The 14,430-nt window shown below is 36.9% G+C and overlaps 1 protein-coding gene across 10 annotated transcripts in view; it reads left to right on the top strand.

Annotated features, from left to right (window-relative positions):
• PCCA (propionyl-CoA carboxylase subunit alpha) overlaps positions 1-14,430 on the top strand; it is a 385,988-nt gene that overhangs the window by 161,483 nt on the left and 210,075 nt on the right. For all 10 annotated transcript variants that reach the window (XM_033435088.2, XM_049701173.1, XM_049701172.1 and 7 more), the window contains 2 exons: positions 12,767-12,910; positions 14,232-14,306. In XM_033435088.2, the coding sequence (XP_033290979.1) occupies positions 12,767-12,910; positions 14,232-14,306 (219 nt within the window). The remainder of the gene's footprint in view (positions 1-12,766; positions 12,911-14,231; positions 14,307-14,430) is intronic.

Below are 14,430 nucleotides of genomic sequence, written 5' to 3'. Positions count from 1 at the left end.
GAGAGTAATATAAATACAGTAAGGAAATACCTTACTGTTTGCCTTTTATCATGACAGAATATCTTTATCTTGTTTAAGTTGTTTAATCTTAAATTCCACCTTGACTCATATCATGTTGCATCTCCTACTTTTTTTTATTAAAATTTTTTTTTTGAATTTTATTTTATTTATTTTTATTTTTTTATTTTTTTGTGGTACACGTGCCTCTCACTGCTGTGGCCTCTCCCGTTGCGGAGCACAGGCTCCAGATGCACGGGCTCAGTGGCCATGGCTCACGGGCCCAGCCATCTCCGCGGCATGTGAGATCTTCCCCGACTGGGGCACGAACCCGTGTCCCCTGCATCAGCAGGTGGACTCTCAACCACTCTCAGCCACCAGGGAAGCCCTATTTTATTTTTTTATACAGCAGGTTCTTATTAGTTATCTATTTTATACATATTAGTATATATATGTGAATCCCAGTTAAAATTTTTTTTGACTTTATTTTTTATTAAAAATTTTTTAAAAACTTGAAGTGTAGCTGATTTACCATGTCATGTTAGTTTCAGATGTACAGCACAGTGATTCAGTTTTTTATTTATATATGTGTATATACATATACATGTTCTTTTTCAGATTCTTTTCCTTATAGATTATTACAAAATATTGAGTATAGTTCTCTGTGCTGTACAGTAGGTCCTTGTAGTTTACCTGTTTTATATATAGTAGTGTATATATGTTAATTCCATTCTCCTGATTTATCCCTCCTCGCCTTCCCCTTTGGTAACCATAAGTTTGTTTTCTATGTCTGTGTCCTGCTTCTTTTTGTTTTATTTGCCTGTTCTGTATCACTTGCTTTAATTGTTCCATAAGTTTTTTTTGAAAAACCCAGTCTGACACTCTTTCTTTTAGTATGAAATTTTAGTCCTTCTGACTTTAAATACTTGATTTTATCATCTTTACTTGTGTTTTATAAATAATATTCCAGTTTTTTTCTTTTTTCTATTTGTTGCTTGCATTAAATTGCTAATTATTCCTGTTGCTTCCTATTGATAAGTTGGAGATATTCTGTTCTTTAAAATTGTATTTATGTTCATCCTCCTTTTCAGTTAGACCTTTTCTCCATTAGTATTTGTAAAGATGATATAACTGGTTCTCTCGACTTTCCAGCAGTAAAGAGTCTCTGAGATAACTTCATGGTTCTAGGCTATGTGTTACTTTCCCTTGTAGTTTTATCTATTCTGTTTCCAGAGTCCCTTTAGCTTCTAGGTACACACCCCTAGGCATGTCTCATTTACTGTAGCTTCTCTGTCTTTCTCCTTTTTTAAGATTTCTGCCCTAGTTCATTTGTTTGTTTAGAAAGTTTTTTCATATAATTTCCTCAGCTGGAGTATGTGAATGATATGCTCTGAAATACCCCATCCTCAAGTATATTTCTTTAGCTGTGAAAGAGGAATGATATTTTGATTGAGTATAGGATTTTTGAGTTTCTGTTCTAGTCTTTTGTAGTTTTTACATTCTCCTGTGTTCTAGCTTCTAGTGTTAAGTCTGATGTCATTCTGATTTGTCTTCCATTATAGGTAACGTATTCTTGTTGTCTGAAAGGTGACCCAACTTTTTCTTAAATATTGGAATTCAGGAATTTTTTTCTTCTTCTTCACATGACTAGGTATATGTTTATATCCATCAACTCTGCCTTTTGCTCCATGTGCCCTTTTCAGTTGTACAGATTCAAGTGTCTCTTCATTTCAGGGGAAATTTCTCTGGTGACTATTTCCTCTCCTCATTTGTTAGTTTTCTCCTTTGGTGACTCCTGTTATTTGCAGGTTAGGTATTCTGGACAAGCCCTCTAGGGCTCATATCTTTTCCCTCATGATGACTCTCAGTTTGTATTTGTGCTCTGTTTCTTTCTTTTCTTTTTTTTTTTTTTTTTTGCGGTACGCAGGCCTCTCACTGTTGTGGCCTCTCCCGTTGCGGAGCACAGGCTCCAGACACGCAGGCTCAGCGGCCATGGCTCACGGGCCCAGCCACTCCGCGGCATGTGGGATCCTCCCGGACTGGGGCCCAAACCCGTGTCCCTTGCATCGGCAGGCGGACTCTCAACCACTGTGCCACAAGGGAAGCCCTGTGCTCTGTTTCTTGATATCATTTCTTTTATGTTCTCCTTCCAGGCTACTAATTCAGGTTCAAACAGTGATCATCTTCTAAGTAATTGACTGAATTGCATAATTGGGAAATTGTTATTTTATCCCAGAAAGTCTGATTGCGTATAGGGGTATGTGTGTGCTTATATTGCTACTTTCGAAGTTTCTAAGTGCCCTTACTGTTTTTTGGATAAATTTTTTTTTCTGTCCCTCAGCCGCTCTATTTAACTTGACATATGTGATCGTTATTCCAAATGTTTATCCTTTCTCAGTTGGGTACACCCTCTACTGTGGTTGTCTTGGGTGCTCAGTACTGACTTCTCTTTGATGTAACATTCTAGGGGTAGTGTTCTTCAAGTGGTTGCAGACAGAACCATATCTACTCCTGAGGACAGCAAGAGCATGTGTCTCCTAGCATTCCCCTTGTCTCAAGGACAGAATCCAGCTATCGTTTATTGACTCAGACTCTTTGGTGAAGAGACCAGGGACTCTTCTGGAGCCTTTATTGAGTTTCTCTCCAGGGTCCGTGGATGTCTGCAGGCCAAGCTGTCTCCATGACCAGTGCCTTTCTCATTCTTCCCTAGCGGTCTCTGAAGCTAGTCTCTCAGTGTTGCCCAGCCCACGAGAGAGAAGAGCCTATTACCTGTTGTTGGCTGTCACTTTGCCCCAAATCTTTGCACTTCACCTATCCTCAGCAGCTCCCTAAGTCTGGGGAAATAGAGACTGTGGGGAGGGAGTGAGCCATGTTGGAATTGCCATCTTCCCAAAGCAGAAGCTTCTAACCTGGGTTATCTGGACTCTTTAATGAGTTGTAGGGGAGTCTGTGGACCCTCTGAAATTGGATCCACACTTTTCTAGGGAGAGATTTGGTGAGGTTCTAGACCCTAGAATGGTTCAGAACAATTGTAGTAGACTAATGGGGAACTCATTTAATCATTTTTTCCGTAAATTGCAAACATCCACTATTTTCACTTAGTACAAGTAAATCCTAACTCTGCTCCTTCCTAGCTGTGTGTCTATAAGCAAGTTCCTTAGCTTCTCTATACTTTATTTCCCTCATCTGTAAAGTGACAGTAATATAGCACTGGCTTTATAGGATTGTGAGCATTAAGTGAATTAATACATTTAAATACTCAGAATAGTGCCTGGTTTATACCAAGCACTCATTCTTCTTCCTCACTGTAAGAATCTTACCAGTAATATCCTGCATGCTATGTTTGTTAAACATTGGTTAACACGTTTATTATTATTTATGTATGTATGTATGTATGTATGTATGTATGTATGTATGTATGTATGTATGTTTGGCTGTGTTGGGTCTTCGTTGCTGCATGCGGGCTTTCTGGAGTTGCACCGAGCAGGGGCTACTCTTCCTTGCACTGCGTGGGCTTCTCTTGCTGCGGAGCATGGGCTCTAGGTGCACAGGCTTCAGCAGTTGTGGCACGCGGGGTCAGTAGTTGTGGCTTGTGGGCTCTAGAGCTCAGGCTCAGTAGTTGTGGCGCAGGGGCTTAGTTGCTCTGCAGCATGTGGGATCTTCCCAGACCGGGGCTCGAACCCATGTCCCCTGCATTGGGAGGTGGATTCTTAACCACTGTGCCACCAGGGAAGTCCCAACACGTTTACTATTACTGTTGTCATTATAATTAATAAACCCCGTCAGTAGTCATTGTTTTTCAGATGGCAAACTGAGCCACAAATTAATAATAACTTTCTCTTATTAATCTTTTGTCAGTTGACTGAAAAGTTATTGTTACAAATGAACAAACATAGTGGAAATACTGCTTTGAAAGAAGCCTTTTCATTGTAAAGGTGTTTGTGTAAGAGTCTAGGAGAAAAATGGATGTGGAACTCTTTCTTCTAAAAATGAACCGATAAAAGTGTTACACTGATAAACTATTTCTGCTTAGGCCTTTGTGCTAAGATTAATATTAGGACCTTGAATATACCATTCCAAATTGTGTGTGTGTATAATTGTTAATTTCCAAATCTAGGCAATTTTTAGATGTTATCTTTTTGGAAAAGCAGTCTTTTTATCGTCTACAAAGATCGAAAAACCTAGAAAACTCCCAAATAGAAAGGAGTAAGGTCTTAAAGTCATTAAATGCCCAAATGTGGTCTGCTGGCTATTCCACCATTTTGAGAACAGAGAGCTAAATTGTACCCCTTTTGTTAGACCTCAGTCAGTGGCTTATACTGATTGCTACAGTGGAGGAGGAATCTACCTGTGCTGTGGAAGAAAAGTACAACAGAACTGTTGAAATTCTGCGGAGGCTGCATATCCCCACATCCAACCAGAGCTTCCGTTGGAGAGTTCTGTATCGTATGGAACCTTACATTCCAGGAGGGCTTTAGAAACACTTTTTTAGCATCTTGATTCTTATCCTTTGCTGTTTCTTTTATTAAAAGAATAAAAATTAAAAAAAAAAAGAATAAAAATTATTGCAACATAAATTCTGATTTCTGAGAATGGACTGTAACTGAACAAATATCATATTCTAATTTCAGAGCAGTTTTAAATTTAAAAACTACTAAAAGAGTTTGGTCTTTAATGAATTGGGCTGTTTGACTGAAAGAATAATTGGTGGAAATAAGAGAAATTATAGGGAAATGGATTTGTAATTAATTTGTAAAATTCCATTCTTGCCAGAAGTGATATTTTAGATCTGGACAGAAGTTGACATTTTTTTTTTTTTTTTTTGCAGTACGTGGGCCTCTCACTGTTGTGGCCTCTCCCGTTGCGGAGCCTCCGGACGTGCCGGCTCAGCGGCCATGGCTCACGGGCCTAGCCGCTCCACGGCATGTGGGATCTTCCTGGACCGGGGCACGAAGCCGTGTCCCCTGCATCGGCAGGCGTACTCTTAACCACTGCGCCACCAGGGAAGCCCAGAAGTTGACATTTTGATTATATTTAAAGTCATAGAGGCCAGGATTATCAGACTGGCTAGAGTTAGCCAGAACTGGGATGTTCTGGGATACTTGAAGTTACTCTCCTAGGAAACTGAGAATATAACGAAGGGCATGTTATACTTTCACTTAATGTTTATTGAGTCTTTTTAGAAAGTTGAAGGAAAGACGTTTTTGTTATATGGATATGAATAGTTAAACTTGTCAGGCATTTTTCATTAGTTTTTTGTTTTAAAGCATTTTATAAACTATTTTGGTGTCTTTGAGTTCTGGATTCTTACCTAGATTTTAACTTTTCAAATTTGTTCCTGTATTAGTTTTCTAGGGCTATCATGACAAGTTACCACAGAGTGGATGGCTTAAGCAACATTTATTTTCTTACACTTCTGGAGGCAGAAGTCTAAAATCGAGGTGTTGGCAGGATGAGTTTCTTCTGGAGGCCTTTCTCTTTGGCCTGCAGATGGACGTCGTCTTCTTGTGTCTTCACATGGTCTTTTTTTCTGTGCTGTGTGTTGTCTGTGTCCTAATCTCTTCTTATAAGGGCATCAGTCATGTTGGGTTAGGGCCCACCCTCATGACCTTATTTTAACTTAATTGCCTCTTTAAAGACCGTATCTCCAAACACAGTCATATTCTGAGGTACTAAGGGTTAGGACTTAAAGATATGAATTGGGCAGAGGAGATGCAGTTCAGCGCCTAAACAGTTCTCTTATCCTTTCTTCATCTGACTATTTGTGTTGGGGTCAGCAGGAAAGCTCTGTAATAGAAACTGTTCAGTTTTCACTGCCACCCTTGAATATAGGCATTATTTTCAAGGTGAGTTTACAGGGATGGTGTGTTGGGGCCTATTTCCCAACATGCTTTTTATCTTTAAGCCCTGTGGATCAAAATCTAATAACTTTAGATCTTTATTTTGAAACCCTGTATTCTCAGGAGGTAGAGTTTCAGAATTTTAATAGGTATATGTTAGATTCTGTTCTGGACAAAGACTCTCTCTGAACTGAAAGAGCAAAACCAAAAATAATGACATCAGTTGTCCTTTCAGGCCAGAATAACAACAAACGAAAAAGACCTATTATGCCAAATACCATTATGAAGCCCGATTTTATATAACAGGACAGTTTCCTCACATTTCAACAGGTAATCATACCTGTACTGCTTTGCTGAGTTGAATTTAAAAAGTTCTGCTTACAAAAAATGGCTTTCACAAACTAAGTCTTTGTAATATCTTGTTTAGACATATTTAATAAAGAAGTTACTTTAAATTATGTTAATTTAAAATAACATTATTTGAATATTAGAAAATTCTTAATATTTACTTACCTTATACCCCTTGTGAGTATCTCTTGTACCTTGTCCGTAAAATGACAGTGGAATAGGGAACAAGTTTATGCATTTGGAGGGATTTGGTAAATTTCAGTGCCACAGAGATGTTAGTTATGGTATGTACATGGGTCTTCTGCTTTTAGGGGCAGCTTCTGCTTTGACTAAGCATTTGGGCCTCCACGTACCACCTGAAAAACAATTACCCTCCATTCAAGGAACTTTGAATACTTTTTATCACCCTCCTTCTCTGTAGTGGCCAAGGTAACACATAATTTCATTGATCTGACTTCTCTCCACACTTTTTGGAACTTTCTCCTCTTTTAGACTTGCCTCAGTGTTAATTTTCATTTGAAGTTAACTTTAGTGTGTAATTAAAATTTGCCTGAATCATCTTCTCCTCGAGGAATACTTGCCTGTTATCTAGTTACCCATTCTTAAAATCTTTAGAATTATTAGGTCATCAACACAATAAAGTATTTAGAAGTTTAAGTTAGAGAAAACATTATTGAACAAATTATCTGTTGTTGATTATTTTTATTTAGCACAATGAGAGGGTTCTGATTGAAGAGAAAATAATGTTGATCAAGTCAGATATCTTTATTTTAATAATGTTTTGTAATATAAAAACAAAAATTCTAGTGACATTGCTTTAATTTTTATTAATTTTTATTTTGGAGTTATTTCAGGTGTCCAGAAAAACTGCAAAACATTACAAAGAATTTCTGAACACCCTTTACTAACATTTACATTTGCTTTATCCTTGTATCTATATCTGCATCTTTGTTTCTCTGTATCTATCTTCTTTACCTGAAACATTTCAGAGTAAATTGCAGGCCTGGTGCCTCTTTACCCCTAAATATGTATTTCCTAAAAACAAGAAAATTCTTTTACATTACCACAGTACCATTCATTATCAACATCAGAATATTAACATTGACATATTACTATCATCCAGTCTACAGATCATATTCACATTTCACCACTTGTTCACTATTGTCTTTTATAGTAAAATACAGCATTTTTCTGGTTCAGGATCCTATGTTACATTTACTTGCCATGCCTCTTTAGTCTCTCTCCATCTGGAACAGTTCCTTAGTCTTTCTTTTGTTTTTTTGGTCAAGTATGGTCTTTACATTTTTTTATGAGCACAGGCCATTTATTTTCTAGAGTGTCCTGCATTTTGCATGTCTTTTTTCTCTTGATTATATTCAGGCTTTGCATTTTTGGCAAGAATACTACAGAAATGCTGTTGTTCTTTCCTGAGCACCATATAGGAGGCATGCGATGTCTGTTTATCCCATTACTGGTAATGTTGGCTTCGTTAACGTGGCATCTCTTACGAACTTATGGTTACCAAGCGGGGAAGGGGTGGGTGGGATGAATTGGGAGACTGAGATTGACATGTATACACTATTATGTGTAAAATAGATAACTAATGAGAACCTACTGTGTAGCACAGTGAACTCTACTCAGTGCTCTGTGGTGACCTAAATGGGAAGGAAATCTAAAAAAGAGTAGATAATATGTATACGTATAACTGATTCACTTTCCTGCACAGCAGAAAAAATAACCCAACATTGTAAGGCAACTAAACTCCAATTAAAAAAAAAAAGGTGGCATCTCTTGCATTTCCTCACCGTAGTGTTAGTGTTTCTCCCCTTGTCATTAATGAAGGTATCTTATAGGGAGATACTTTGAGACTCTGGACATATCTCATTCTCTCCTTCATTAGTTTTAGATACTTCCTAGTTTGTATTTAAGGAGGAATAAGGCTAAAGACTACAGTGGCAGTGGCAGGATTTACGATTATAACTTTTAGAATCAGAAGGTAGATAATGACAACACAATGCCAGAAAGATTTAGCTTTTCTAAATTTATAACTATTGAAATTTGATACGTCAAGAACTCAGGTGAAGCAAAACCTAGTTTACCTCACCATTGCATTTGATAAGCTCAGTTATTTATTTTTTTGAGAAATACATTTGAAGCAACAAATTAGTAAGAGTGGCAAGAGGTCTACATAAACACTGACAATAGTGACAGTTTGATGGTGACTAAGAAGACTAAATTAAAATAGCAAATAGATCTATAAAAAGCTGGCTGACTGTGACCATCTAATGTAGGTGGGTGTATAGAACTGTGCATACTCATTCTAGATCTTGAGTGTGATTATGTATCATAATAAGGCATTTGATGATTGTAGTTGTTTGTATCTGTTTGAACAAAAGATTCATGGCGAGATAGGGGCATTGCCAGTACAAACTGATTTATAAGTTACTAATAGAACCTGCAGAGTAGCACTGACTTGATGAATATATCCCATTCAATAATTTGCCTTTGAGGATTCAGAAATTCTAACTTGGATGGGCTTACTCTTTTTTGGGCTTGTATGTGTATGTATTTTCCCTCTCTCTCTCTCTCTCTCTCTCTCTATGGCTAGGTATTACTTTTGCTGACTAAATCACAAGATTTATATACTAGAATGTCAGTATATTCATCTCTAATGCACAATCATACTATCTGGTTCCCTCATTCATATGTTTCTTGGAACTAGCACACATTTCTGTTGAATAGGGAAATCATGTATGAAGACCAAAAATTTGTTTGGTGAGCACAGAGTCACATAAGGGAATTGAGTTTTGTATTTTGAATGTTTGTGTTTTGAACCTTTAGAAAAGGCATTGTTTCTAAGCGTGTGTTCTATGGAAGTCTCAGTCCATAAAGATAGTCTGCAAAAGAAGGTGTGTGGTGACATAAGTGCTGTACAGTCTCCTAGAGTCCTGAGGCATATTCACAGATTAGTGGGTCTGAGGAGTCTTTTCTTAAATAAGCCTGTTTAACTTCAGGTAACTCAGTGTTTCCCAGAGAGAAGTCACTCAGAAACCTTGTCCCCCACCCCTCCCCCCACATACTAGCCCTCAGAATAGATGTTTATTAGCATCATACTTTCAGAGGTCATTTTTTCTTCTAGGTTCGACAAGGTAAACTTGTTGGCTTACCAGAGGCCAATCTTTTTTTTCTTTTTATAACCTTTTGTTCCAGTTAGCCACCTTTACTTTCCATTGATTTTACCTCCCTCCCTTCCTTTCTCCTTTCCTTTTCTTTCTTTCTTTTTTTCATAGTTCACTAGTTTTATTTTCTGTGGATAAACAAGGGAAACATTTGGAATATCTGAGGATAAATAAGGGACAACAGGCTGTGTGCTCAGAGAGTTCATAGTCATTTTTTTATATCTCTGCATTTCAGAAACTTCCAGGCCTTTCATTCTTCTTCCTGGGTTGACTTTTGGGCCTCAAAGTCCTGCAGGGGTAGGTTCTCCAGGCAAGAACAGGGTATCCCTGGCCTTTTGTCTTTAAACACTAGATTTTTATTCAAGGGCTAGAGGATAGTATTTTAATGATATTTAAAAATCATTCATTGATTTATATTTTGGCCTGTGAGCCATTTTGTCTCTTTGTAACCTCTGCTCTTATCTCTTAAGTGTTGAGTTTAACTTGCACAGGGAAATTATGCCTAAATTCTCAGGGATGGGGGATAGACACGGTTATTTAGTCAGTGTTACATTTACAAGATTCCTGATGATAATAATAATACAGGGTCTAAAGGAAATGTTTCACACATCCTGTTAAATAACTTCAGAGTTCTATTAAAATGTATTTAGAAAGATTTCTTTCAAAAATGTTTAAAATTGTTTTACTTTAAAAAGACATATTACTGTTACCTGAAAAATTCAGGTACGTCAGACTATTTTGTATACTTTAACAATACTTGAACCTAAGTGGATATTTTTTTAAAAGTTCTTTAATGATTTTGCCTTTAGCAGCTAGTTATTATTTTAGTTATCTACTTACTTTATTTTGAAATACTTGAAGCTCACTAATTAAGACTGTAAAATGTTGTTACTTTTATGTAACTCTAAGTTGGATTAAAGTCAGTCCATTTTTAGATTCTATTCAATACAGGTCTAATAAACTTTTCTTTCCTACATATTATAGGGAGGTCTTCTAGGGTGAAACAGAGCCTTACAATGAATTTTTGACTGACCAAATCTTTAGACTTTGTAATAATGTATTTTGTAAAAGACAGCAGCTCATAATTATATAGCTGTTTATGTTAACTACGTTCTTTCACATACATTTTTCCACGAGGAAGAACAGGAAGGTCATATCGCCTCTGGAGTGACATAAATTCCAACCCTGCCTCTACCACTTACTATAGGTGTGACTCTGGATTTGCTGCTCCTTCATTCAATGTATATTTATCTGTCTACTATATAGTGTGTACTTTTCTGGGCACTAGATGCAGAAGAATGAAACTAAATCATTCTCTGAGCTTTTAAAAATGTTTTCTCACTTAACAAAGATATGTGGATAGTACTGATATAGATTCCTTGGGCACATAGTAGGTTCAGCTCTTGAATAGTTATGGTGGTAAGATGCTTTCTTACATGAAATTTGTTTCTAGCACTAATAGAGGGGCTTTACAATCGTTCCTTTCTTATTATATTTATCATATAGAATCTTGTTTCTTGGGACTTCCCTGGTGGCGCAGTGGTTAAGAATCTGCCTGCCAATGCAGGGGACACGGGTTCGAGCCCTGGTCTGGGAAGATCCCACGTGCTGCTGAGCAGCTAAGCCCATGCACCACAGCTACGGAGCCTGTGCTCTAGAGCCTGCGAGCCACAACTACTGAGCCCGCGTGCCACAACTACTGTAGCCTGTGCACCTAGAGCCCGTGCTCCACAACAAGAGAAGCCACTGCGATGAGAAGCCCGCACACCGCAACGAAGAGTAGCCCCTGCTCGCTGCAATGCAGCGAAAAAATTAAATAAATAAATTTAAAAATCTTGTTTCTCTCAAAATCATAGTTTGCTTCCAAAAATATATTGATATATTCTCAACTATCTAATAAGATCTTTACTTAGTGTCACATTTATTTTACAAAGGGTCGATGCTTATTTTAGTGATGATTTGTCATTAAAATTATGTCAAAATGTCTTAAAATGTTGAAACTGTAAACAAACTCATAACACACACAGAGCTAATTATGGATCCCATCTGTTTATTTTTACAAAGCTTTTTTTTTTTAAAGACCATGGCATTGTCTGCTTATGATAAGCTTCAAGATTATTATAATGACTAAGTCCTGTCCTTCAATTAGTGTAGTTGAAGATGGGAAGACAGTTCGTTTGTTCATTGACCTTTTCCCGTGTCAGAGTGTATGAAATATGACATGTCATGATAAAGACACTATTGTGAAGTGCATTTAGAACATGCGTAATTTTTATGAGAAAAGAAATTGGTATCAAAGCAGCAGATGTGGCCAAAGTTTAATATAAATTTTCAAAACGTATTCAAGGTTTTACATGACAGACAGATTATCTACTCTTTACCAGTGCCAAAGTGGCTTTATTTTAGCTCAGTTAAGTTTAGGATCTTGTAAGCAGTCGATCAGATTTATAAGGATGTGTATGTCTGTTAGTATTCCTGTATGTCTCTGCATGTTTTTGTATATGTGTATCCCGTGTGGTAGTGTGGAAGGCCAGGGATCCCCATGACAGCATCATCCAAAGTAGTTATCAGCAGTTTGCTGAGAGAGCAGTGATTTCACTGGCTCAGTTTTGTTACTGTGCATGCTAAGCACTCCCCACATAGGTCTGGAGGGAAAACAACCTGCAGGACCCATCTGCTCGTTTCTGCTATGCTGCCTTGATGTAAGAGTACGCTAGTCTGGTTGCTTGTCAGGACAGGTTAGTGAAAGCATGCAAGTGGGTGAAACTCAGGAGAGATTAGTGCTTTGGAAAATCATAAGCTGCCTCTATAGATGCCATGCTAAGTGTAGCAGAATAGGTTGATTATCAGCCACACTGAGGATTGTATCTAAATATGTAATTTTCAGGTAAGAATTAGTTTCAAAATTAAAAGTGTTAAACGTTGTTGGACCACATCTAAATAAAAACTGGGAAAAGTAGTACAGATAGTTTACAAATAATTTTGGGGTGTCATTTTTCTTACCCAGCTTTGTACTATATGGTGTTGATTCTTTAATTTTATTCTCTTAGATCGTTTTAAAGTCAAATATGGGGACTTCCTTGGTGGTCCAGTGGGTAAGACCACCAATCCAGTGCGTTCCCAGTGCACAGGGCCCGGATTTGATCCCTGGTCTGGGAACTAGATCCTGCTATGTGTGCCACAACTAAGAAGTATGCGTGCCCCAACTGAAGGTCCCGCGTGCCACAACTAAGACCCAGTGCAGCCGAAAAATAAAATAAAATATTTTTAAATAGTCAAATATGATTGAATATTAAATATAATTAACCTCATTTTACCCAGAAATTATTGACATTGTTCTTGCTTATTTCTGTTTATTTACCTTTTCCTACAACTGTTGACTGGCACATCTTGGCCTTGCAGGTTGAGCATCCTGTCACAGAATGCATTACTGGCCTGGACCTAGTCCAAGAAATGATCCGTGTTGCCAAGGGTTACCCTCTCAGGCACAAACAAGCTGATATTCCCATCAACGGCTGGGCAGTTGAATGTCGGGTTTATGCCGAGGTAAAATGAATGATGTTGGGAGGAAGGATGGTGGTTGTGTCCTGAGTTATGGGACCACATATAGCTAAACAACAAGGTAAACTTAGGATTTTATACCTTGTGTCAAGGATTTGATTATGTAATCCAGAAATGAACCAGAAAAACAGGTTAGATCATTTTAACGTAACTCAAAATAGTTTTAAAGGATTGCGTTTAATTAATTTTCATGTGTTTTTTTCTGGTTGGCGGAATAGCTACTAATCAGTTTAAGGAGAAAGAAAGCATTAGTTAAATATTGTGCTTGAATGGACCATGGTTTTTGTTTTTGCTTATTTTCAAACCACATTCGAAATGAAAAGGGGCATTTGTTTCTGTGTGTGTTTGTGTGTGTGTGTTTGTGTTTTAAAGAGCTACCTTAGTTACACATCAGTTGTTAATTCAGTGTTTAAATTTTTTCCAACAGTTTTTTCCCTAATAATTTTATCTCTTATGATTATGTAAAAATAACAACTAAAATTTAAATTGCAAAGCTTCAATTCATAGTTTTAATTATGGATTTAACTGAAAAACTCTCAGTTTAATACTTTAATATTATAATTAATCAGATAAAGCAGTCAGCATCTGAAAATGCTTTTTTTCAAATGGTTAAAACAAAAATGCAAGGAAACATTTATACCATCTTTTACTTTTAGACATCGAAGCCTATCTGTAAAATAAAAAACAAATTAGTAGTATCTGTGTTTAAAAATTCTGGAATTTTTTTGAAATTTTTTTAAGGATCTTGAGAAATATCTATGGCTTGGTTATATTATATTTTAAGTGGTATTCTTTTCTTTCCTATTGTTATAACACTGAACTTACTATTTATTCTGATCTAAGATATTTACAAATGGAGCATATATCTAGTCGCACATGCAAAGTTACTTTTCAGGTCTTTGAAGAACCAAAATGCTCAAATTTTACCATATGTGAGCTGTTTTGAGAGTAAGAAAAACAAATATCTTTAGTGCACTACATTTGTTGTTCTGAACTTGAGTATGTTTTGATGTAGCTCCTAGGTTATTTTATTTTTGCCCAAGGCATTCTAAGAAGATTTATAGAAAGTTGGAATTTTACCAATTTCAATAAAGTATGATCAGGGTCAGGCTAAATTCTGGTTACAGTTCTGTTTGATTTTTAAATACATTTCTAAGTTGTCTAGCGTGAGGATAAGACAGTAATATTCTGAAATCTGTGATTTGGTAAATAGGCCTATAAATGCTTCTTCATTGTATAAATATTTAACCTTACTTGTGCTGATTTATATTTCAAAGACTGTGCTTCCTGTCCTTTGAACTTTCAGGACCCCTACAAGTCTTTTGGTTTACCGTCTATTGGGAGATTGTCTCAGTACCAAGAACCACTGCATCTACCTGGTGTAAGTCATTAAGCTGTAATATCAAGTGAGGGGTTAAAAATCTTGATTTATGTCACACTTTTATGTTAAAGCATGTCAACACCAAAGGGTGTAAATTGGATGACAAGTGAAATTCATGGGGAAT

Source organism: Orcinus orca, chromosome 18 (assembly GCF_937001465.1).
Source record: "Orcinus orca chromosome 18, mOrcOrc1.1, whole genome shotgun sequence".
Taxonomy (NCBI): domain Eukaryota; kingdom Metazoa; phylum Chordata; class Mammalia; order Artiodactyla; family Delphinidae; genus Orcinus; species Orcinus orca.
This window is presented reverse-complemented; position numbering and strand designations above follow the sequence as displayed.